Source organism: Phodopus roborovskii, unplaced genomic scaffold (assembly GCF_943737965.1).
Source record: "Phodopus roborovskii unplaced genomic scaffold, PHOROB, whole genome shotgun sequence".
Lineage (NCBI taxonomy): Eukaryota > Metazoa > Chordata > Mammalia > Rodentia > Cricetidae > Phodopus > Phodopus roborovskii.
In genome coordinates this window covers 705,544-732,146 of record NW_026126611.1, presented here as the reverse complement: position 1 = coordinate 732,146, position 26,603 = coordinate 705,544, and the positions used below count along the sequence as shown (strand labels likewise).

The 26,603-nt window shown below is 45.5% G+C and overlaps 2 protein-coding genes across 2 annotated transcripts in view; one reads left to right on the top strand and one right to left on the bottom strand.

The window, feature by feature from the left end:
- The window catches only part of Fam120b (family with sequence similarity 120B), a 417,663-nt gene that overhangs the window by 276,340 nt on the left and 114,720 nt on the right, over positions 1 to 26,603 (top strand). The gene's annotated exons all lie outside the window — the stretch shown is intronic.
- Positions 45 to 25,333, bottom strand: Rgmb (repulsive guidance molecule BMP co-receptor b). Its single transcript, XM_051206103.1, has 5 exons — positions 25,273 to 25,333; positions 24,203 to 24,278; positions 20,623 to 20,882; positions 15,444 to 15,952; positions 45 to 3,108 (listed from the first exon to the last, which is right to left on the bottom strand). The coding sequence occupies exons 2-5, from the start codon at positions 24,205 to 24,207 to the stop codon at positions 2,434 to 2,436; spliced, it is 1,449 nt and encodes a 482-aa protein (XP_051062060.1). The 5' UTR covers positions 24,208 to 24,278; positions 25,273 to 25,333; the 3' UTR covers positions 45 to 2,433.

The window sequence follows — 26,603 nt, the reverse complement described above, 5'->3', positions numbered from 1 at the left end:
CTTCCAGCAGGTGTCACTATAATCACGGAACAAACATTTGGTAGTATGGTCTGTAACTTTTATTTTTCTAGCATAATAATTTAAAGTATGTACATACTGCATACCCACTGTTTTTACACAGACACTTACTCATATACCTATGAATCACATCTACAGGTTTCTCTGTAAAGACTCGGCACAATGTGGGGGGGGGGGGTTTCCAAGCACAGTGAAGTGGGCAGGAAGTGTTTTTTGAGTCTTCGCTAAAAGAGCCACATGTAGGTAGGTCTGTGGAAATCAGTGTCTCGGCCCAAGTTTTAAGCTCTCCCAGGAGGCCTGTGAAGAGCCACTGCCTACTCATATGCTGGCATGGACAAAGTGCAAGCATATGTTCTTAGAAACCCCAAGGAAAAACCTGGCCCTTCTCTACAGAAATACTTTATTTCTAAAAGTTATCCACGGGGACTGTAAAGATCGTACAGGGACACTGATTGTGAGGGAGAACCCACCACCACACTACATTACTGATACTACCGATGTGTAGTACATCTCGTGGGCACCCTTGCCCACTAAACGTTACAGCTAAACAACCTTGCTTACCCAGACTATGAGTAGAGGTGGTGGTGGTTTTGTTCTCCCCCCGAAAGGATAAAGGTGTATCAATCACATACTCTAAAGCCAGACACTGTAGAAACTTCTATTGTTTTTACTTTACCTTTATACTATTTGCACAAAAATAGTGGTTAAAAGTATCCAACATTTTCCCTTCCTTGTTCTACTTAATTACAAGTTATTAGCTAGTGATAAGCTTCTGAACTTGGCACATGGCTCCACAAATGAACAGAAGTGGCCATGTTTCAGAGCTCAGGGTTGGTTGGTCCTTCCTAGTCCAGCTCTCTTAAAAGGACCTTCTTTTACAGGGTTAGATTCCAGCTCTCTGGAGTTCAGCCTTTAAGGATGCCTTCATAATTTTCTGCAAGCTCTAAAGGGTTTGCCACCTCTAGAAAAACACACAATTCCACCCTGTGATGACACCCTTTTCTGTTGCCAGCCCGAGTCTGTCAGTGCTACTGGCCAATAAGACATGGCAAAGGCAACGCCTTGGCCTAAATAACTACAGTATTTTAAGGTCGTATCTTTTGCTTGCATTAATGTAAACCTTAAATATTGAAACACAAATTGTATTACTTCTTGGAACCAAACACATTTAGATATAACAATACAAACCTATATCTATCCAGGAGTTAACTCTGCTACTCTCACAGCCTTTTTTGTTAATTCTCTTTTATAGTTGGTACCAACAATGGGATGATGGGAGAGGCAAGGAAAGACTTTATTTACTTTGTGGGGATTTCACTAAGTGACAAGAGTTAACTGCCTAATATTCAACTACAGGTGTTAAGATGGCAGAGAGCTGAGAAGACGGCAGAGAGCTGAGAAGACAGAGTACTTGGACAGCGCAATGCCTAGTTATGAACATCGGGACAACAGCATCCACAGGTAAGTGTATACTAATACACACCAAGGCAGATTTTCTGTTCTTAAGGCCCTACACCTGGACCTCAGTATCACAGGAAGACTAACAGGCAGAGTTTGGAATCCTGAGGTGTGAGGTGAAGGAGACGTTGGGGTAGAACCAGAGAGCACCGTTAGGATTCCAAAGCAGCCAAGGAGAATGTGATTTCTAAAAATCACAGAGAGGGACAGCAAGGCATGGACTCTACGAAGTTGATGGTTTTGTTTTGCTTAAGGGAGAGGAAAAGTACAATTTAAACGGGGATAGGGACTAGCTCAGGTGTAGGGAGATGCCTGGTATCAACTTGAAATGACCATCACCAGACTTGTACTTAGCAAATGGCAGGTTCAGAAGAGTCAACCGCACAGGCCACACATGCTCAAATGTCACAGAGTAACAAGAACTGCAGCTGTAGCAACACTGTCTGTCCCCAAGTTCTGAAAAGTAAGAGCTCTGTTTCTAACAACTTACTTAATAAGTAGATACTTACACAAGGGAAGAAGACAGCTCCATTACAAACTGTGTACCTTGGCAAATCAGTAGCAATGGGAAGTGCAGGATCAACACCCAGGGTAGCTACAGACTGGTCACCTTCAAATGGATTGCCGTGGTGTCTGTGTATATGCACTGTACATATTAGCCAGGTACACACATAAATATTTAATATATAAAAAATAAAGTGCTTTCTAAGAGGTCCCTAGGCAGGGACATTATAAAACATTTCACAAAACCGCAAAAAACAAAATTGGTACAATCAAAAAAACACTACAACCAACATATGTGAAAACAGTCAAACACATAAAATGTACAATCTGGTGCTCCAGGACAAACGTCTGTCATATACATGGTATATACATATATACTCTTTCACTCAATATATTATGACAATATATATTTAAAACTTTGTTATAGACAAAAAGAAAAAAACAAAACAACCCCTACAAAAACACAGTAAGGATCAAGCATGTGAGTCCAAGACCAACAGACAAATCGCTACCTCCTGTGCGGGCACCGCCTCCTGTGCGGCTGCTGGGGAAGATGTGCCAGTGCTCCTTCCTAGGGTGCAGCGCCTCCACGTCCTCCAAGGCACTGTGGGCCGCAGCAGTGAAGTTGGCATCACCGGTGGTGAGTAGGTCAAAGACACAAGACTGGAAATAGATGTCCTTCACTGGCATCTTCTCATGGCATCGGGTGCTGGCCGTCTCCAGTGTGTATCCAGGCCAGGCCTGCACTGAGGTGGTATGTGGCAGGCTGTGCCCCAGGATAGCAGACACCTGGCCTTGTCCATCATCGATGCATTCACTCAGAGGGCAGCCATTCACACACAGCTGTAGGTCCTGGCTTTCCTCGTAGGACATGGCCAAGTCTTCAGGCATTCGAATGGCGAGGGTTAGGTAGCGACCCAGCTGTCGCACAAACACTGTGGTACCTATGTAGCGGGCATGCATCTCGACGTAGCGGCCACTCTCCCTCTCCACGATGTGAAGGCTCTTAACATCACCATCCCCCCCACTGGTGGTGCCATCCACAAAGGCAGCTGGCAGGTCATCCGTCACAGCTTGGTATACTTTCTGATCTGTACACTCATGATGTGCTTTGAAGATAATAGTGATCTGAGGGATGGAAGATGTACAGGTTAATACAACTGGAGGGGAGCGGAGTAGTAATGCTCCAGAGTAGCAGGGAGCTTTCCCTATTACTAAGTGTGAGCAGAGGCTCTAAATGCAATGCAAAAGCTAATGCTTAGTTTTCTTGACGGCACAGCCGGGGTGGGAGTTCCTTCTTAAGGTATACAGAAGCTCTGACGGACTTAGCGATATATCTAACAGAGTCTTGCCTCTACAGAGATTCTTCATGAGGTTATCTCCATTTCCCATGACTCATCACTATAAACTTAATAGAAACAGGCCTTGGTGGGGGGGAGGGGGAGGTTCCTGCAACAACTCCAGTCATGTGCCTCTTGAAGAGATTTCTTTAAGTCTCTTAATCAAATGTTTTGTATCACTGGTTAATCCCTGTGACAGGGAATTATTAGGCAAGCATAAGCTTTCAAGCGCTGGCAGAGATAACATACCCCAAACAGCACCGGGGGCCTTCGATTTCTATCTTTCCCCGTCAGCTCTCAAATCTTCGAAATGAAGCAAACAGCTCAGGGAGAAAAAAACAAAACAACAAAATGCTAAACCCCCCCTCCCCGTAGATCCTTTCATTATAAGAGTTATTAAAAAAACTGAAACAAGTGAATCTGCTCCCATTTTACAGCCAACATGTGATGAGAAGAGAGTAACTAGGAAGGGGCAGGAGTTGTGTGTACCAGAGGAGGACACTTCCCAGCACCATCTGATGGAGTAAGTTTTTGTCTTTCCATTTTTTAAAACAAAAAACAAAGGATTGGGTGACTTGAGTCAAGAAGGCAGACAAACAAGTCACACACTCTGTAAGTCACTCAGATGGCAAGAACCTCCCTGCTCCTGAAAGAGAACTTGTCAAAACAATGGACCCTTGTTAAAAAAGCCAGAAATGCCCCCCAAGTCCTCACTACCACCCTCAAGCTTGTGTCTGAAAATTTTCCCCGACCCAGCCAGCATTTGCTCACACTATTTAATTCCACACGTTCCCACTGGTGTTAACTTGACTGGAATTTTCCAGCCATTTCATTTTACTTCAGCCAGTTACAAAGCCAGATCTGAGCCAGCTGCACTGTAGCAACTGGTTAAGTTCATATCCGTTGTTTGCAGCTGCAGCTGAAAGCCAGACAATGTGCTGTGAAAACCCTTGGCTTTCTCTCCTAATTACCCAGACCCACAATTTGATTTCACTACTAGCCCTTCTCACATTTCAACACCTTCTTAATAACCCAGAGAAGGTGACCAGAGAGGGAGAGGGGACTTCAGGGGAACTGCTGATTCCAGCCATGCATCCTTCCACTGTGAGGGGGTCTGGGGTGGGTATCCAAGGAGACTATAAAATAGATTTATTTGGTGGCTCTAAAGTCTGTTTGACAAGTCCCCTTTTAAGACATGCTGGGATTGCTAGGAGGTGAAAGATTAATTCAATTCTGCACCTGAAAACACCGGAGGAAGGTTAGAAAACACCAAAGGTTAACAATACAGATGGCTAAACTAAGAGTCAGTAATACCTTTCATGGGGGTCTCACCATCCTTATCAAAAACAGAAGATTTGACAACTCAGTGATGTGTCTTCCCGGTCTAACAATCTTCAAGTTTAAGCCAACTTGGCACTGCATGCAAGAACTGTGAACATTTTGTTCGCATTAGGAAGAGTGGAAAGGAATTCTTTTGTTGAGGAAGAAAGCAGAGACATCCAATTGCAAATAAGTTACCAAAACGAGGGTTCAATATTAACAAGAGTGGAAAAGGTGAAATAGTTTTACGTTTAACCAAGTCTCTTTCCTTTTTCCCATTAGGGACAGCAATTCTAATTCTGCAACTCAGGACTCATTTTAAACACCTCACACACAACTTATCCTCAGCTATGCAGGACACACGGAAAACTAGCCTTCTCTAGGATCCATCTGTACCTACTAAATATTCTTTATCAGAAAGTCAACTTCAACCAAAACGAGCAAACAAAAATCCAAGAGGTAAAGTTATAATAGAACTATGAGTGAGACAGTCCCACAGCCTGAGTAAGAATTTAGGAGAGGGCCTGGGTAGTTTATGTACAGAGTAGGGATCTAGATTTGTAATCACTGCAGTGTAGAAAAAACTGGGCAACAGTGTCACGTGACTTGAGTTTTGCAATGCAACATCATTCCTTGGGTCAATTACAACACAAGCTCTCAACAAGCAAGCACTCAGCCGTGAACAGCATGAAATCCATTTCACATCATCTACCTTTCCAGAAAAACAAACTCGTAATTCTTACTTCAAAAAACATACAAGAGTTCATTGAAAAAAAATTTTTTTTTGCAGATTCCAAACTTAAAATATTTCCACTTAGCAGCCATCAAGGACCCAAAGTGAGTATTCAAATTTGTATAGAGGTTTTTCACTGCACTTAAAAATGTAAAAACACTGGCTATGCTGCTTGCTTTCCCTCCATTAACTGATCATATGCAATAATAACTCAATTTGGCACATCTGTCCAATGCCACACCATTTATTATTGATGGGTGGCATTTATGTGTATTTAAAACATCAATGTCTTTTGTTACACTTCCCCATGTATATAGTCCCTTCTCAATCCCACCTTAGACAAACTACTCTGACTCTCCTCTCATTTTTAATCCCTCCTCCTGAGAGCTTTACTACCCATGAGGGCTATGAGGAAGAGTTACTGCAAACCAACCTTTGCACACATGGAAGGAAACAAGAACTTAAGGTTTGTTGTAAAATTAAAGAGCAACGGTTCTTGACCTTCTTATAGACCCCTCCAACCATAAAATTATTTTGTTGCTACTTCTGAACTGCTACTGTTTTGAATCATATTGTAAATATATCTGTTTCCCATGGTCTTAGGCAACCCCTGAACGGAACAACTGGACGGGTTGTGACTGACCAATGGTTAAGAGACGCCTGCCTGTCTTTCTTTCCCACCAGCAAGAAAAGGTAACACAGGAGAAAACGTCCACGAGAAAAAATCCAGGCCCTTCCTTACCAGGATACAGAGAAATCTTCCCAAGGCACAACAGCCTGTAAAACACAACTCTCCAAAAGCTGTGTATTCGTATACACCGTAGCTCTCTATATATTGTGGAAGAAACATTTCCCAGTGTTCTTGGCACTACAAGTGCAAAGAACTTTCTGGAATGAATCCTCAATGAGAACTGGACTTTTATAGCCAATCATGGAACTGAAAACAAAACTAAAGCAAAGAAAGGGGACTGAAAGGTAACTTGATTTGTATGTGGTTAAAATTCTGCCCATGTAAAAGGCAGTTAAAATAAAATTTATTTTATACCATTAGCTGATATGTCTGGGTGTAGTTCTGATGAAAATACAGTAGACCCTCAAGGACACCCAGACTGGGGTCAGAGTCCCTTTCATGTCTGTGATGGAGGTGGAATACAGCCTTGCCACCCAGTCTCTAGATAGAAACAAGACCATTCCAACAACAGCACATACTTCACACTGGCTTGGTCTCCATCCCTAACACACCCAAATTCTACTCTGGAGAGCCAATTTTTCCAAATGTTGAAAAGCTGGTCGAGGAAGCTCTGAAACTTACTTCATCTCGAGGGCCACCAGAGTGTGCACTGTACCTGGGGCAGGGCCCGTCTATGCAGCGAAGAGGGAACTGACCTTTAGTTACACAAAAATGAGGGTAACGGAGTAAATTCACGCACTCATTTAGATTAACTTTCTGTCTGAACAATTTCATGCAAAACCTACATGTCAGGCTGGGGATTGACAATTTTCTCAAAAGCGTCAGGGAGATGATCTCTTAGAAAGATGTAAACTCAAACTGGGTAGCAATTTTACAATCTCTATTGAGCTTACATCAAATACTATACTCTCAAAAAAATGTATGAATTGCAAGGTGAGCAGCATATTAAAAGACTTACCTTAGACTCCTTTTAGAGTTTAGATGACACTAAGAAATATACTGCCTTCAAAACAGTTACCAGATTTGTTTCTCTACCCTAAGTCTCCTCCTACAGAGTTCTATGTTCAGAGCACTTACAGGAAGCAGAGAACTGGAAAGGTTCACACTTGGTCTTCAGGGTTGCTCTAGGTAATGAGCACAAGCAAGAACAGGGGCTGTTTTGGCTGCTGAAGGGGTACCTGGCAGCAGAGTTAAGAAGCCAAACCAGAGAAGGACACCCACAGCTGAAGGCTGCTAGGGTGGTCCAGAGAAGCAGCAGGCCCAATGGCTGGAAAAATCACTGAGACGGAAAGCAATCTCCCAGGGAGAACACGGGAAAGGGACAGGCACAGAAATGCCAACTTTCAAAAACCAGTTTCTATATAATTAAAAAAAAGAAGGCGGGAAGCATAAATAGGCGCAGAGACGGGGAAGTCAGCCAACTTCCTTCTACACACCAGCATGAGGAGGCAAGCCCTCCAGGCCTGTACACCTCAGCAACTTCAAAAACTCTCAAGCATTTGGGTTCAGATTTTGTACTGCGAGGAGGCCAATATCACCATGCTTTTAATGCCTCAAGTGTTACTGCCTTTGTGCTGATCGGAGGCAGATAATGCTGGAGGCAGCGGCTCTCAGCTAGGCAGAATCTGGCACAGCAAGTCCTGCTTTCCAGGGGCATCCCCTCCGGATAGTATTGGGCAGGGCTATAGACCCTTCAAGTGCTCAGGGTATGGGACAGGAAACCATAGCCTCTCTGGTTACTTCTTAGCAATTAGGAAGGGGAGAAAAAGCTTCAACTTTTCCACAACACAGATCCTGCCAGCTTTATGTTCAATTTCAAGTTCCCAAAGATACAAAAAAGAAAAGGAGAAAAACCAGTGTACCTGCCAGTCTGTAGGTCCAGACTGAACCCAGAAACCGTTTCAGGAGCACTTGCACAGGAGATGAGAAATTCCTGTTTAAATGCTGTGGTATCCATTCCAGCCACAGTGTAGATACCGTGTGCTAACATGAACAAAGCCTCCCAGATTAGCTGAAACTCCTCTGCCCCACTGTACTGAAATAACCAGCTAGGTTCTATCTAGGACCCAACAGTACCACAGATTCACTACAAGGCTGTCTAGTTAAAATAAAATCCCTCTTAGGTGTGTTAGCTCTCGTTCCTAACCACTCACAGACAGGCTGAGCACTTTGTTAAGTTACTCCACCCACAAGAACACAAAATCCAAACACTGGAAGAGCAAGTTTTACTGCAGTCAAAACAAAGTCAAAATGGGAAAGGGAGCATTTTTCATTGTTGCACCCTGTAGGTAACTCTCTCAGGCCACATTCCAGAGGCAGAAAGTGTTTGGCTAGCATTCATCACCACCACCACCAGAACACCAACCACCCAACGTTTTCTTCTCACTCCTTCCCCTCAAAACGTCTCAAAGAAAACCTCAACAGGAGAGAGGCGTTTGGAAATGTGACAGAGAAACAAGTTCTGACTCTTGGCTTCCTGGCGCTCAAACTACGGAGGAGTGTGGATTTGTTTTGAAGCAGCAGAGGCCTACACCACCCACGGAATCCTGCCTGGCTCGGACAAGCCCCTGGCTAATTTTACTTACCACGGGGATTTTGGAGAGTGGGCAGCGTCAGGAAGATGAGAGGATGGTAAAGAACTTTTTACCCAGAGTGTTTTAACACACGTGGAAAGGACAGAGAGATAGTGTGTTTGAACAGCACAGCATAAAGAATAACCAAGGAGCCTGTCCATCTTACAAATGTTCGTTTAAGGTACACATTGATCACCAAGCGAAGATCCCCTTTTCCCTTTCTCCCCCAACATGCACCTGGAAATCTTTCTACCTCCGGGCAATGTAGTGAAACCATACCACACAGTAGTTCCTGGGCCTAACACTTTATAATCCAGAACAAACAACAGCCTCGCAGGAAATGGAAAAAAGACAACACACTTGGTCCCACCCAGAAGCAGAGCTTGAAAGACCCCCACTATGCTTATTGCCTGTTTAAATTGCTCTTGCTAATTTGCCAAGGTCAAACTATGAGAAAAGTACAGGAGGGAACCAGGTGCTGCTCTCATCCAACGCCAACCAGATATCTGTGGTCTGCAGCTTGGACCAAAGCAAGGTCAGCAGGACAGTGTCCAGTATGCTGAGATAGTCATAACTGAATTCTTTGTATTCTTTGTGCCCAACCCGAATAACCAACTGTCCTTGGTTAACTACAACTGCTACATTTAGATGACACAATGAAATCCCTGTAACCATGCTTCTGCTTCTGTAAGCCTGCTTCTTGCCACCCCAACCCTATATAAACTGCCTGAGTTTTAACCTCAGCACGCTCAGTCCCCCGAAAGACTGAAGCGTCCACAGGTACCTGTGTAAACAATAAACAACCTCTTGCACTTGCATCCAGTGGTCTGGTCTCGTCTCTTGGGGGCAAGGGCCTTCCCCCTGACAGGCTCCAAACTCTTGGGGTCTCTGGGGGGTCTTTCAAGCTGAATTCTTCTAAAACATTTTAATGCTTCAGTGCTATTTCTGAAATAAATTCAGGAATGACAAAAATGTCTAACACATGACTTAATGAGGGTTTTAAATGAGATGGGACCCTGAAAAAAATTAAGCCTGGTGGAAACACAGATGCGGGTGAGGGGTAGGTACGCTGGCGGTGGGGAGGTAAGAAGCCAAACCCCAGGAGCAAGCAAGGCAGGAGGTAGCCTGTGACAAGCTCTCACAACAGCTGTTCTGTCTGTATTGCTTCCTGACACCGGTGCAATCCTGCTAACTAATAATGTCTTTGGGAATCAACGCATCCTACCAAGGCATGTTTTGGATGCTGGTTCTGCATACAAACCCCATGTTCTCCAACTGTACGTTTCAGGTGTGTGCCCAGCAGAAAGCAGAGGCTACATTCATCCTACGTCCACCTCTGACTTGTAATAAGTCAGCGGCACCAAATTAATGACATTTAACCAGAAATCGCTAAACCAAGGGAGCTACAACTATAAACGTCTTTCCTATCTGTTCCCAGTATGACCCAACACCAACCAGTCTTAGAACTCCATAGCATCTTTGTAGTTAAGAGGGGTCATCTTGGAATGATCCACACTACATACATAAAATCCCAACAAAAGCAAATCTCAGGTTCAGAATCAGATGCTTCTGTAGAAAACATGCTTCTTGCCACCATGACTACTACTACATGCAGGAACAGGGTCCATCCATCTAAACACAGTTCAGCCAAAGGGAGGAAGGATATTTCTACTGATAAAATAAAAAGATAGCACTGATGTGTAGCTCACAGGTATCCACAGCGGCTAAAACAAAGCTCTATTAAAACAAAAACAAAAAAACTTGGCTGTAAGAAAAAAAAAAAAAAAAAAAAAGGTACTAGGTATGAGGTTAAGAGAGGACACATTTCCAAGTGCAGAGATGCACTTAAAATAACAACTGAAAGTCTTTGCAATGCAGACATGTCTAGCCCCAATCCTATACGCAACAGATAATGACCCAGGATGACTTACATGTTCACTGTTGCTGTGCAAGTGTCTAAAGGCTATCAGAAAAAAGAGTAACCACAACATGCTTTCGTGCTTACAAGGAAGGACTAACAGATTTTTATCATAATATAATACACAGCTCAAAGAAGACATTAACCAAAAAGAAAGCTGTCTCCACCCGTGGTGGAACCTCTCAGGAAATCTGAGAAAAACTTACTGAATTTGAAATTCAGAGATATTATGGAATATAAAATAATATGCACAAACAACCCTGATGGGCTGGGTATCAGGCTATACTCTGGGTAGGCACTAGGTGCTTGCTGTCCATAGGGTAACAGGAGCTGGTGGCCACTCTTACCAGGCCTTACAAACCATCTGGTTCAGGCAAGCTGCTTTATAGCAAATCCCTTTTCTCACTCAAGTCGGAAGACCAGGATGTGTGTTTCCCAATTTTCTCCACTCCTGTTTTAGTTTCATGAGACTCAAGTATTGTATAGGAAAGCCAAAGTGGCGAGGAAAAAAAAAATATGACTTTTTTCCTCATAAAAATTAAAGGGAGCATAAAGCAAAAGATACTTGTGTGAAAAACAATTAAAAACACAGCCATCATTAGGTAGGTAGCATGAAGGTTTTAAAATTGAAAGCATTTTGAAAAGTTATTGAGTACGTACTTGAGAAAGACTTAATTTTTTTTTACATTACATTTTATCTGTGTATCTGCATGTCTAAGAGCTCTGTGGGGACCAGAGCACAATTTGTAGAGTCTGTCCTCCCCTGCCATGTGAATTCCAGGAACTGAACACAGGTGGTAAGGCTGGGCTTCAGGTGCTCTGCCAGCTACCTGGCAATTGAAGATTGAAAAAACTGTTTCATTTCCATTGTTTTGTAGGTCTGAGGAGGTAACTCAAGAGTTCCTTTATCCTTGTCAGCCAAGCTCTCTACCATGAATCTATACTACGGTCTCAGAAACTTTATGGCACTGGGAACATTTCGACCCAAAGGATCAAGAACTTTACTCTTTGGCCACCTTTTGTGATCATTCATTTAAATATCTTCTCAGATCCTTCACTGAAAAACAAACCACAGCCCATAAAAACACACAAGTTGAGTCTCAAAGTGCAGAAGAAAATGTGTACACAAAGGCACTAAAGCCAGCCATCCTCACAGATGGGTAACCTGGCTCCTTTGGAGCAGGTGAGGCACAGGACGGACACTGCCACCCACATGCTTCCTCTGCCCCAACACTGTTCTCAGTGTGTCCGCCTCTCACAGCCAAAGGTGGGGGAGATTGTATCTGAGATGAGGTGAGGTGTGTAGGTGTGCCAGAAACTCTTGCAGCCCCAGGGTGGAGATGAAAAACTTGCCCTGGCTTCTCCCCCCCACACCCACCCCCGTTCAGTAAACACATCTACCTGGCAAGCTGGCCCACCAGGACAGCTTCTTTCTTCCACAGAGGGAGAGAAAGGCAGGTGAAGGGTATCAACAAAAACATGGCGACCCCGAGAAAGCGTACTTGCGTGCATACCATGACCACGTGGAAAAGCCAGTCCTTTCCCATGCGGAGGAAAGGGCCAGAGTGTGGAGAAAACAGTGGATACGGAGATAAATCACACTACAGGCCTATACGACCTAACTTACACACTACTCGTGTGTGTGTGTGTGTGTGTGTGTGTGTGTGTAGGGGGGGGAGTTTAGTTAACAAATGCCCTTTGAGCCCAGTGACTTCATCTTATTTTATTCTGTTCAGGTATCCTTTGGTGATGGGTGGGAGGTATTTTTGGAAGGGAGATCTCACTAAGTTAAGCTTGCAGGAGACTGGCTCAAGAAGCCAGGCTCCCAGAACCCAGTTGTCTTAGTGACCTCACTGAGTAAAATACCCAGAATCTAGCATTTCTCTTCAGGAGTGAAGGCCGTGAAACACACGGGCGTTTCTGCATCCCAGCTGGCCTCGCAATCAGTCAGTGTTTATGCACAGTGACACGGCACACATGTCTTTTGAAACGCCTGACCAACCAAGCAAGGTTCGATATCAGTAACGTACGGTGCTGAGTTACTCAACGCTGGTCTAGGTATATCCAGAAATTCTCGGTAAGAAAATAAAGCTGACCTCCAAAGGACTTAGCTTTGGGGAGGAGTGTGACCTAATTCGAGGTAGTAGGTCGCCTACCCAGAAAGTTAGGCTCTGTCTCTAGTCTCTTCTCTTTGCCTTTCTTTCTGGCCAACCTGAGGTAATACCCTCTTTCACATGCTCCCATCATCCTGGTACCCTGTCTCGCCTGATGCTCAAAGCAATGAACCCTGCCAAGCTAGGACCGAAACCCAAGTAACCCTTCCCTCCTTTCAACGGGTTTCTCCTCACGCATTTGTCACTGAGATAAAGTCAGAGATGGCTGATTAACAAAGGGCGAGATTCACATAAGAAACCCTTTCTAAAAAAAAAAAAAAATCATAAAAAAGATTCAGATTTTACTTACAATGCATTTTGTTAAGGCCTTTGTGCCTCACTGTTTTTATTTTTGGTTTCTCCGTGTAACAGCCCTAACTGTCCTGGAACTCACAGAGCTCAGCCTGCCTCTGCCTGCTTGCAGAGTGCTGGGATCAAAGGTGTACACCACCACACCCAGCAACCGTTTTTTATTTCTATTACCACCTTTTCTTTAATGCTTAAAGTCCTTAAAGGTAAGACTACATAGCAACATTAGGCCTTTGCCGATTTCAGCAACACATCATATAGGCCTTGAGAGAGGACATCAGAAACAGCCTTTCAGATACCCTTAGAACACAAACAAAAACTAAAGGGTGTAGGACCCATACAGTAGCCTGCTGAGTGGCAGGGCCACCAGATGAAGCAAAACACTAATGTGCAATCAGGAAACCACAAACTCCTACTGTCCTCTTGAATTCCTGCCAGAGGACCACTTCTTTCTCCATTTTGAAAGAACAAAATCTTTGGTGCTTACCAGATGGAGAAAACAGACCTGTGGTTTTTTGTTTGTCTTTTACAATTTTCTAATCTTAAGTGAAATATAAATTGTTCAAAATATATAATTACATACAATATTTATTACTATTTATATATGCTATTAATACTTTAATTTGACAAAGAATCTTCCAAATCCTCAACTATCTGAACAATGGGTAACTTTCCCATTACCAACGTTAACACCTCATTAAATCACCCATTGAATCTTCAGTTATCCAGTAACTATTCCCATGTTTGAGGTGTCTGATGGCTGTTGTAATCCTGCATTTTTGGCAATGGCCTACCTTACAACTTCATAATCACGTATCACAAACATATAAATTTGTGTGTGCGCACAGGTACACTGAGTTCACGAGCATCACGTGCACATAAACACATGCAAATGCCTCCAGAATCCAGAAGAGGGCATCAGATCAAGGAACCAGAGTCACAGATGGTTGTGAGCTGCCAAGTTGGTGCTAATCACCAAACCCAGGTCCTCTACAAGGGCAGTAGGCACTCTTAACTGCTGAGCCATCTCACTAGCCTCATAATTATGTATCTTTATAACCCAACTATTACCAAATATGTACGCTGAGATCCACACAAGAAAAGTTACTTATAAATATATAAGAGCCAGAGAAAGAAAAGTGTATTTTAAGATGTAGAATTTGCCAAGGCAAAAAGCAAGCCTGGGGTTTTACTGTGTGCAAGTATAAACATTTCGGAGATCCCCTCAAATGTCTGCTTCAGTGTAACAGTCTTCTTTGTTCAAGAGCAATGGCTTCTAATTTTAGATTTGTGACACTCCTGGGTGTCTCCAGATATCTCCTGAGGTGTTGTAAAGTTCCCTTCACAAAATGCCAAGTAAAATAATTTGAGCTCACTTAAAAATATGCCACACATTTGGAGGCAAGGAAGGGAATCAAATGAATAGTCACAAGGTTTCAAAAACTTGATCCTTGCCCATTATATTTAGTCCGTGACAACTAAAGAACAGATTAATAAATACAGGAAATTAAAGCAAGATGAGACAGTCTATCTGTGGGGTTTGTGGCTGGGGAAGACAGGAAAGGGGGTGGTTTCATTAGGACACCAGGAGAAACTCCTTTATTTACTAAGTTAAAGTTACTTGGCACTCACTGACTGGTAATTAGAAACTCACTGGACACTCTACCTTGTACTAAGACACTGGTGCCTTGCAGTTGGCGTCAAAGGTCTCTATATACGATCAGTTTCTTCAAAATAAACAGAGTTCAGACACTGGACCAGGGTAAGAGTAACTTAATTTTGTCAACTTTCCTCTTAGCTTCTGGCTTAAACTGTTAACACAAGGGTGTGAGATTACACAGAGGTTATACAGCACTGCTCTGCCACAGCCGATCCTTAACTTCCTTGGTCACCAAAGGTTACTAACTAAAGCACCATTGTGGGTTTGCTACTGGGAAGTCTGGCTCACAGCCATTACATTTACTATAGTTTCTAAATCTCCAGTAAAGTATGTTTCCTGATGGGTGAATGCCCCAGGCTTCCCAGCTTTCTCTATTCAGAACACCCATTTTACTTACTTGATAAATCTGACCGCGGATTTTCTCAAGCAGAGTCATATACGCACACTCAAAAGACAGCACCAAAGAAGGCATGTTTCTCTCATTAAACAGGCCTGCCTTTTCTCCTTGGAGAACCCGATTTCACTGCTTACATTTTATTCTTCCTATCATTGCCTATTTAAGTTCAGACCCACATTTTGCATGCCAGGAAAAAAAAAAATCCTTATTAAACAATCTCACACTTTTACCAACCCTATTAATAACCTTCTAAGAGGATATACAAATGGTCCCTCTAAACTAGACCTTCATAGCACACCATAAGCTGTCTGAAGGACCAAGCATCTGAAAGTCGTGAGCAGAAAAGAGTTAACAAAGAAGTGTACTTGCCTTGTTAGTAGCAGTTGCACTGGATCCAGGGACCACAGGCACATTCGTCACTTGAACCGAAAGATAATTATTGTCTATAAGTGGCCAGGCCCCTTCCACTTTGCATGTCTGGAAGTGATCCTTGAAAGTTCTAAGGTGAGGGTCTCCAAACAAGCCGCAGAAAAGGTAATTGGGAGGGCTCTGGTCCCCTCCCCTGTGTTCTCTGAGTCCTCCGAGGCTGTGGTAGTTACAAGGGTCATGAGTCACTTCTGGGTTGGTAGAGGATGTGGGTCCATCCTTGGAACAGTTCCTCTGGCTCATGAGGTCACTGATACCTAACACCGCAGAATGGTACACCAGGTTGCCACGGCAGGCTTTTGAAGTTCGCTGGGTGCAGCCGGCATAGGCACGGAGCGCCTTGCAAAAGTCAGAGTCAAAGCCATCGGTGGCAGAGTTGAGGTGTGAAGTGAGGGACACGAAATCTGTGGTACATTTCTGGATTCGGCATTGAGCTGGCTGTTGGCAGTCACCTATGGGAAAGACAGGACCAAGCATGTAAATGCTTCATCACTTCGGGGTTATCATGAGAAGACGCTATTTCTCCCTGGGAACTGTCTATTGTATATCTCATGCTCAGGTCTGACTGAGTTATCACATCTTTTAAATTAAGCCGCTGGGAGCAAAACTGGATACAGTTACCTGAAAACGTGATTGAACATGAGTCTAATCTAGGAATGTCTCCAGGTTAAAATTGCAAATGAAATATTGTTTGTTTGCTATTAACAGATTTTGACAAAGACTCTTCTGCTCCAAAGTAAAGCCAAAGACACGAACTGTTCTGATTTCTAAAGCTATATGAGTAATTTGCTTTGGAAAGCACTGGGCGAGAAATGTGCCATGCACACAGCTATGATTAAAGCTTACACACCCAAAGAAGAGCTAAATTCTAAATTATAGTATGTTTTAAGTATCTTTACCTGATTTTTGTATGGCTACAGGGTATGAAAACCACGGGCAAGAAAGTCCTAAGTCACTCTATCTTTCCCGAGGTACATTATTAACAAACTACATCCACAGTTGCAATGTCCTAGCTTCAAGAAAACGTTAGGTACTCTCCTAAAAAAGTGATTCACTTGACCAAGATCCAATTTTACTTCTTTTAACATGTCTGTCACACAGATCTTAAATAAACCACAGGCACACACACACACACACACACACACACACACACACACACACACACACACACACACACAGTATGCAACATCAAAATTGTGTTTCAAAAGATGAATCAGAACTGTAAAGCCAAGAATTCCTAATGTGTGTGTGAACATACACACCCCTCTTTCCCTCTTCACTAACAACTAGTTAACTAACAGTTTGAAGAAAAAGTTAAAGCGAAAAACCCAAGGATGAATGTCCTGTCATTAAAGAAATATTTACAAATGATCTTTTATGTCCCTTGTCTCTCATGTAACAATTCATGAAACTTCTCAAAGCACAAGAGAAAAGGACAAAACAAAACAAGACCCACTAGGTCAGCTGTGTGAAACAATCGATTACATATTGTTTCAAAAAGTGAGGACAGATTTACTGAAAGAAGCACTCACTGCTCATATATCTCAAGTTGCATAAAATGAGCTGTGGCATGTATTTGTTACTCGAAATTCCTAAACCCACGGAAGATGTCTTACTGATTTCTTCTCCCCCCATTTTAGCAGATTCCTCTCCTGAAGGAAAAAAAAAAAGTTGTTATAACAGTTTTGAGGTCTTTTCCAGGCATCAACTATCTCACGTTTTGTAATCTAGAGGAGAAAATCAACATCACTGGATCATTCAGTGATTCTGGCTAGTTTTTGTGTGTGTTTACTATGTGTGTGAGTGTTCTGCTTGCATGCATGTTTGTGCACACGCATGCCCGTGGCCCTCAGAGGTCAGGTGATGGTGCTGGGTCTCCTGGAACTAGAGTTACGGATGATTGAGCCATCATGGGGGCTGGTGAGAATCACTCTGGGAGCCCTGAAGAGCAACCAGTGCTCCTAACTGATGAGCCACCAACTCTCCAGCCTCCAGCCCCTACTGCCCCCCACTACCCCCAAGACAGGTCTCCTTGAATTGTAGCCCAGGCTGGCCTTGAACTTGTAATACTTCTGCAACAGCTTCTAAAATGTTGGATTACAGGTGTATGCCACCATGCCTAATTAGAATCAGTGGGTTATTTTTAAATATGTTAATTACTTCAGTATGTGGACATAGTAAACTTCAGGATGTCGATACCTAAAACTTCATCTGATACAAGACATCATGAAGTAATCCCTATATTGATTTAGAAAGGTGATTTAGAAAGAATATTTTAAATCTTTAATTAAATGGTAAACTGTTTTTGGCTGTAGTTGGGTGATAACAATCTATAATCATTGTGAAATTTCAAAGATCTGGAGAAGGAAAAGGATCGGTTGAGCCTTCATTTTCACTTCTGACAGAATAAAGGAGATTAAAACTTTACTATTTTGGAGCTATGAACTTCACAGCAACCACCAGACCAATTTAAAAAAAAAAAAAAAGAAATCATCTTCACGTGTTTGGTCCATTTACAGTTTGCTCGGAGCAACAAGGACCAAGGAAATTCATTTACATATAGGACTCCTTTCTCCCCAAACAGATTTATTTACTTTCAACTACATTTACTGAACAGCAAGACAAAACACAAATAACCTAACAAATTCACTCTCCCAGAATCTTTCAAGCCATTTATCAAGGGAAAGGTGTACTCAAGGCCTTGCCTTGTCCTGGTGGGATTCACCCATAGAGGGTGCCAATTACACGGCTAGTCTTTTAAAATCCGATACACAGCAAGCACAAGACAAGAAGAAGAAGAGGAAGAAGGAAAAAAAAAAAAAAAAAAAAGGCAAGGCCAAGATCACTCACTAATGAAGAGCTCTTGGACTACAAATGATGACAGCACTAGAACTTTCCGCTAAACTTGTGGGGCCTATTTGTTCTTTTTATGGTCTATAAAATCTATCCGAGCATACAGTTACTTATAATTATTTCAAATAGTCATAAAATATCAAAAGTAAGAAAAGCTTGGGGATGCAGAAGGCAAGTGTTTTCAGGAGGGTGAAGATACAACATTTCTTCCCAGTGGTCTCTTTCACCTCCAGCCGCCCACTCTTAAGGCTCCCTTTTTTTGTGTTAGCTAGATGCTGCTGGCTGCTCTGAGAAGTACCGTACAAAGCAGCTCTTTTGCTTTGGATGAGAGCCCTAACAACCCTTGACTGTAGATATGATGGGGGGGGGGCACGCCTAGCCGAGAGAAAATGCTTTGAGGTTAGCTTTCAGCTCCATTGCAGGTTCCTGTATAGTGACTCATTTGCAGCATACACCCAGAAATATCCAGGCCTCATGAATTTATAACGACAACACACACTTCGCCTGTTAGAATCGGTAAAGAAAGCCTCCTGTCAAAAAGCCAAGACAGCGCTGAACAGAAACATACTCTAGGATGTGGCCAAGGGAGGTCATGAAGTGTATGAGTAAGCAAGAACTCCCGTATTTGATATATCCACTCAGGAACTGCAAAGGTCTTAAAGTAAGACAAAATAGAGCACATATGAGAACTAACAAATGCCATTTCCCAAGGGCAGAATTCAAAAAGCACACTCACAAAGAAACATTTTCTATTTCGGGGTCAGATCATCTACAATTGGTGCGATGTGTATTATTTCCATGCCAGTTACTGTAAGGGCCAAAGGACTCGTGGTCTGGAACTTCCATCATTTTTTTTAAATGAATTGGACATAGCCCCTGCGTTTCAACAGCACCAGTCTTCAAATAGATCTCTCAAAAGGAACTTCAACAAGCCCTTTGGGTGCAACCTGGGTGTGAGCATATATCGTGTTTCTGAAAGGAAACTTGTGTTCCAAATTCCTTTAATGAAAGCACCTTGAGTTTGGAAACCTCCAGTCCAGTTTCTTTCACAGGGCAGGAAGATCTTCAGGAACTACTCTCCAATCCTGCCAGGACTCTACAGCAACCAATATCCAAGTTGCCAAACAGAACACAGCTCAACTTCCCTTTCACGAAATGCAGTTTGATACTATGGTTACATATTTTTCGCCCCAACACTCCTGAATACTGGCACATTAACAAAAAGTTTCCATGAAACCACATGCAGACGTTTTTTTCTAAGGTTCTAAAGCTACTAATTTAAATCCTTAATTATTCCACAACTGGCTATTACATTTTTAGTACGACCAGTCCATTTCCCCAATCGACAGTGTTAAATATGCAACCTAGAAGAGTTGTTTCTTCAATGTCATTTCATTCCATTCCTTAAAAGACTCCTGGCTATTTTAGCACGGTTGGTATGCCTTAACAAGTAAAAAGTTCTCAGCACTGCAGCGACATTAGAATAGAATTCTCCAAATGTTGTGAGTGTCATCATAAAAACTGGGGGAAAGACGAGGCCTCCAAGGAACCCTATCTAATGCTGTTTTCAAGCAGAAGGACAATGATCCTTTTGGTTTTTGTATTAGAGGGACAAATTCATGGTCTAGGCAAAATCTTAAAAAAATGGCACTTATTTGTAAAGAAAACAAAAACAGGCATCACATGTCTACAAGGTTTAGGTTCAGGTTTATCATCCGAAAGCACATTCATTCCTCAGTGCTGCGTCGGCAGGAGCCCTACAGGGCAGCACACACATCTATCTGTCAAGCCCGCTCGGAACCGAAAACACGAGGCTAGCCTCAAAGCACGCCTTCAATCGGCCAAACTCCGCGCCCAAAGCAGCTCTGGCAAAACCGAAAGAAATCCGGGAGAACTTAAGTTCCTTAGGAATACACCCCAAACTCGGGGGTGGGGGTGGGGGGAAGTGGAGGAGGAAGGAATCCGAGTTTTTTCATTTTACTTATTTATTTAATGAATTTATTTTTTGCACCGGGTGCGATTCCGGGCCTCGCCGCCCGCCACTCCCAGCTGTGGAGGAGCACCGGGCTCCAGCGGAAACCCGATCCAGTTAAACACCCCTGCAGAGAGCAACGAAGCCCCGGAGCGTTCCAGACCCGGCGTGGCGCCAGTTGAGAGCCGTGAACCCGCGCGACAGGGAGCGCCGTGCACGCCCGCCAGGGCCGTGGCGTTCGGGACCCAGAACAGAACAAAGCCCGCGCGGCCCGCTGCCCACCCGGCCCGCGCCTACCTGCGTGGAGCAGCCCGAGGCTGAGCAGCAGCAGCGGCAGCAGCGGCGGCGGCGAGGGCGGCCAGGGCCCGGGGCGGCGGTACCGCTCAGCCCCGGCGGGGGCGGCGGGGGCGGCGGGGGCGGCGGCGCAGGAAGGTGCTGCTCTCACGCCCATGCCCGTCCATGCAGGTCTCGTGCGCTCCGGCGAGGGCGCAGTGGCTGGGCCGGGCCTCCGGCTGCTGCATGGGCCGGGGTGCGCGCCTCGCTTCCTCCTCTTCTTCCTTTCAGGCCAGCGTCCGAGCGCAGCAGCCGCCGCCGCCGCGGTGGCCGGGGCGTCGCGGGCCGAGGGAGGCGGCGGCGGGGAGCAGAGACATCGCGGCGGCCGGGAGAGAGGGAGACAGAGGGGGGCGGGAGGGAGAAGACACAAAGGCCGTGAGCGATCGCGCGGCCGGCCGGGACCCCCCAAGCTGGCGTGGGCTCGACGCGCCCGGACCCGCGGGACCTCACCAGCCGCGGCGCGCAGCCGCCCCGAGAGCTCCGCACCCGTGGCCTGCGCGGTCAATCAATCTCAGTCCCCGCACTCTGGCCCCGCCTCCCCCGGGCTCCTACCAATCCGCGGCGGCCCCGCCCCCAGGCCCGCGCTCCTCCTCCCCTCCCCATTGGCTGCGAGCGTGCCTCCCGCCCTCACGCCTCCCTCCTGCGTCTCACTCAAGTTCCGCGTCCGCCGCCCCGCGGGGTGGGGCCGCTCGCCTAAAGGGCCCAGCCTCCTGCCGGCGTCCTTGTGCTTTTCCTCCTCCACCCCTTCCCGCGATCGCCGCTAGCTGGGGCCCAATAGGAGAGGGCGAAAGCGACTTTCACTTGGCCCGCGTTCCAGGAGAACCGGCCTTTAACCTCTCCTTGAATTAATGAGCTCAGGTTCAGCTTCCTCCTAGCTTTTTGTTCCTTGTTGGGTTTTCAGTGACCTACACCCCCACCCCTCCTCCTCCTCCTCCTCGTCCCGGCGTTTCCAGGAAGCCAGCACTTGGAGCAGGTTCTCCCCCACCCCACACCACCACTCAGCCAATCACAGCTGCTGGACCTCTTAGCAAACTTGTCGAGGTCCCCAGGTAAAACAAGAGTCCAGCTGAGCCTCCTTAGATACTCTAATGACACCCGAGGTCCACAGCAGATGGATGCAATGGGAAGGTGCTTTGCGAGCTCCCGGCGGAATTGGCTGGCAGCTGCGTGAGGCGCTGGTGTTTTGGTTTGACATTTTCCCTGCTTCAAAGCTGAGAGCGGGAGTCAGGGATTGGGCGAACTTCAACTTGTTCGGTTACAAGGTAATTAGATTAATGAGAGTGGAGTTTTTTTTTTTTTTTAATGCAGTGCAATTATTGCCACTATTTCTTTTTGCTCAGCGCCTTTTCCATAAATATCCAGTCTATTAAATTAATCCAGTGGTAGGTCTGCTTCTACTTGAGCTGTCCTCCAAAACCAAGGACAAAATACCACAAACAATCACCAAGGGTTAGCAAAGCACTTGTGGAGTTGGGGATAGGCTCCAATTTGTTATCAGTTGGTGTGAAGTGGTATCCTCTCTGGAGAATGGCGTCAGTGCTAGCAACCACTTTACCTCCCCCTGCCTCTGCCATTCCCCAAACTGTTGAGGATTGTCATTTAAAATGCATTTGCTGCGATCCAAATTACAGTTTGCAACTTGTTACATTACTCAGAATATCTAATTAGGAATCTCCTATCAACCACAGACACATTAATATTCCACATGTTACAATGTGCTCATCAATGGATCAGGATAATTGGGGGGCAAGCCTTAGGTCTCACCATCTCACTCATTAGACACATTGTGAATTCTTCAAACCACTAGGTCCCTAATGAAGGAGACCTATCTGTTTTTTTAACTGTAATTTTTCATTACTTATTACATGCCGAGATGACTCAAGTGGTAAACACACCTTTCGCTACCCAAGATACAATCCAAGCCTTATGTCTATCTTTAATGTGCTTAATAATAGCTTCAGAGTTGCCTGGAGAAATGGCTTTTCCTGGAGGGAGGCCTGGAATGTATCTGACAGTTTTACATAATGGTGCATACAAAATGCTATATTAGAGAAAAAAATTTTTTTTTACCGTCTTGCAGTTAGTACATGTAATCCATGAAACACAGTTCAGAGAATGCTAATAAATATCTTTTAAAGAGTGATCACATAACACTCTTCTTAAAAGTTCTATTAGCTTGGGGCTGGGGAGATGGATGGTTCAGTGTTTAAGAGCACTGGCAGCTCTTCCAGAGGACCTGCAAATACTTCCCAGTGCCCACTGGCAGCTCACAACAGTATGTAACTTCAGATCCGGGGCATCTGAATTCCCTTCCTCTTCATAGGCATCAGACAATCAGACACACATGGCAAACAGACATGTATGCTGGCAAAACACTTACACATGAAGAGTTTCAAATGCTTTTACCTAGCTGACTAACACTGAGATGTAGAGTTCTCTTGCATCAATATTTAATTATACAAAGGCATTGTCACACTTAGTATAACCAAAAAGTCAAAGATCAGTACATTCGATTTGGTTTGGTTTGGTCTTTTTTTGCGGCTAACTTTCCTCTCCACTTTTTTTTTTTTTTTTTTTTAAATTTTTTTACACGGAGCTTTAGGTATTCTTATCAATAGAGGGCACCCTTGAGTTGCTGAAAATCCTGATGTCAAGGAAAAAAAAAAAAAAAAAAACCTCAGAGGGGGGAAAATCATCTCTAAGGTGTTTTATTGCTCCTCTGTTGTAAAATCTGACAAGCTTAAGACATGTATGCCTAACAATTCACTTTTTATTACTGCGTAAGTGTTCAGCTGCTAGAGGAAAATGCTATATATATATATATATATATACATATATATATATACACATATATGTATATATATTTTAAACAATTAAACCACAAGGTGATTCCTATTTTTATGACATTAGGTCCTCCGACACACTCTAGGGTTGAATCTGGACTGTTAGCAAGATTTGAAATCAGCTTGGGAATCGAGGGCATGTAGAATGATCGCGAGGGAGCAAATTTAAGCAGAATTTGGGACTGCACAAAGAAAAACTCAGGGAGTAAGCTGGAACAAAATGGTGGTTATAAAAGTTTTACATTTTAATTAGGGGGAAAAATGAGGCGATAGGTTGCTTGAGCAAACCAAAAATCTATCGTATCTTGCCTCTTGCTTTCTTTCTCTTTGTTTTCAAGAAGGAATGATGGAGACCCAGCAAAGCATACCATGCCATGGACATGCAAATGGGTAAAATTAAAACGGATGCCAGAAACGTTAATAGATTCTAAACGCGATGCAGCTTCGCTTCCTGAGTCCTCACACAGTGTGTTAACTGTTCCCCAGGTACTGACTGTATCTCCATATCCAGAAACCTAACATGAGGTTCTCTGCTTAACGGCTCACCCAGGACCCAGAAGCCTGCAGTAAGAGATTTGTGCAACCTATTCTGGAGTAAGGGCTCCCTTGCCGCTCATTGCTCTGCAGTGTTTGGAAAGCAGGGGCTGGGATAGCCCAGAGTCCAGGAGCCCAGAGGCGTGTAGCTCCTGGCTTGTACTTACATCATTTTTAACCCTTCCGCACCTGGAAGGGGCTCAGCGGGATCACGATGCCCCCGAGCTCCGGAACACGCAGGACCTAGGTGTAAGAGAAGAGCCCCAGGGCTCGGTATGAGCGCAGAACCCCAGGAGAGAGAGAGACCTCGGAGAGCGCAGGGGGTCCCTAACCCTCGCTACAGCTGGCCCTTGATCCCTACAGACTCCAGTGCGGCTCGCCTCTGGCTCGCAAGGCTAGAAGCAGCAGGTGCAAAAAGCATTTGGGAGCCGCTTGCCAGTGCTTGGAGGTAATGCGCTTCCTGTCCATTTATCTCAGGAAACCAGCACTGCCTTCCCTTCGAAACAAAATTAACCTCTCATTAGCCAGCCACTCACTCCCAAGAAGGCCTTAAAAGCTTTACCCTCTCACTAATGTATTTAGGCTTTTCTTCCAGGCAAACGAAGCCGAGGCTGTGAGTAACATCAGCCCCAGGGGTTCCTGTGGGCTCCCTTAGGAGCCAGCCGCTAGCCTTTCACCAGTATGATCTGGGAAATTGGCCAACCAAGGAACTTAGTTTGTAGAAGCAGGCCGATCCCGACACCCCAGAACGAACTTCACACACACACACACACACACACACACACACACACACACACACACACACACACAAAACCAAAACACCCAAGACAAGTTTCCTTTCTCTTCTTCTTGGGCTTGGTTCACATCAAATCCTCAGCTCCATTGCCCTCAAGGGATGGGGAAGAGAAGCTGGAGAAAGTTCAGTGGCCAGCTGACCCAGGTCATGGGCGACAACTGTCCCTTGGGAAGCGCTGGGGGTGGGGGTGGGGGTAGAGGGGACAGCCTTCCTTAGACTCAGGTCGGTTCCAGGCATTGCGACATTAAACGTGTCCAGGAGCCCTTGGAACACCAGGGCTTTCTTACCCCGGCCCCGCCACCCTGAGCCTGGCAGATTTATACCACACAGGTGGACGGAGACCTAAACAAAACAGCACCGGCCCTGCCTGCCGCTCGCAACCCCCCCCCCCCTCCCGGTCTTCCTGGCCCACCGCAAACTTCAACAAAATAAACAACTCACCACAGGCATTCCCTTGTCTGCAGCGCGACGCTTGCCAGCTGGGAAAATAAGCCGCAAGCCACGCGGCGGCCGGAGCGAAGGGAGGCCGCTCTGCTCCAGGTGGGCGGCAGGCAGGCGGCTCCACCTGGGGGCCGCTCTCCAGATGCCGGTTCCGGAGTGAGCTCCGGGGCAGCGGTTGCGCCCTGCCAAGCCAGCGGGGCCTCTGCCACCTAGGGAGAGAGGGCGGGGAGACAAGTCCCTCTCCCCAACTTCCTCCAAACTGCTCTCTCTCCCCACTCCCGGCCCCGGGCCACCGCCTCCGACGATCTCTGCAGGGCTGCTCCGCGCTGCACCGCGCAACCCTGGCTGTCCTTGCTGCAGACCCGACGGCTGGGAGCGCGGGGCGCCCCTGCCCCTGGCACCAACCAGGTCTTGGTCAGCTCTCTCCTCTCCCCGGGTCCTACACTCGGGCTCGCACAAAGGCGCCTTTCACGCCGCCAGCACCGCCCTCTGCGCCGCCCTGCGGGCCCGCAGCGCTGCCTTTACCCACCGGCAGCATCCCAGTCCCGGCGGGGGACCCTGCCGGGATAGGCAGCGGCAGGCGCGCGCGCCTTGACGCCACGAGGGCAGCAGACACTCTGCTCTGGATTATTTCCTCCTCGGCTTTCTGAAGCTGTCCACCAGCGCCCTCAAAGGCACGTCCCCGCAACTATTCCTCGAGGGTCTTCCTGCTGTGTGTGGCTATGAAGCGGGTGGCAGGGGCGGTCCTCTGGACGTGTGCGCGCTTTAACGGTGTTATCGTTCCCGTGACTTGGACAGGAGAAAGGGTAGAAAGGCCCCCCACCACCACCCAAGACCCAGAAGAGAGCATTGTGTTGTCAGAGAACCGACTTGGGGGGGGGATGTTTCGGGGCGACAGTCCCTTCCTCTCTCGTGGAATGAGACGGGGGAGGGGAGGTCTGGCTATGTCCCTGAGAGTGGGTCTTGGGCTTCGTGGACACACACACAGCGGCAGCTACTTAGCTCGTTCATTTTTCGAGCAAGATTGCTGGTTGTTTTTCTTTTTAGTTAAAGACGAAATTCCAAGAAGCTGTACTCAGTTAACCGCGACCTTCCCCTCCCCAGCCCATCGCCTTTTCTCCACCTAACAGTAGAGTCAGCTCAGGGCAGTGTAAAAGGGGCGGGACTTGGACGGGTTTAACATCCTAACCTTGTGTTGGCTGTAAAGGAAAAATGTGGCAAGTTGAGGACTCAGTCCGTCCAGGTTCAGAGATTCCATGACAGCACATCTCTCATCGCATCCTTTGCGTGCATTTTTGCCTTTTATATTCCGTTATCTTCTCCAAATGCCA

Excerpts from the sequence above, each read along its gene's own strand:
- Rgmb (XM_051206103.1), bottom strand. Across the intron at positions 15,953-20,622 it reads CCTCGGGCTGCTCCACGCAG|GTGACTGCCAACAGCCAGCT; the intron begins GTAGGCGCGGGC and ends TCTTTCCCATAG. Across the intron at positions 3,109-15,443 it reads GTGCAACTGCTACTAACAAG|ATCACTATTATCTTCAAAGC; the intron begins GCAAGTACACTT and ends TCCATCCCTCAG.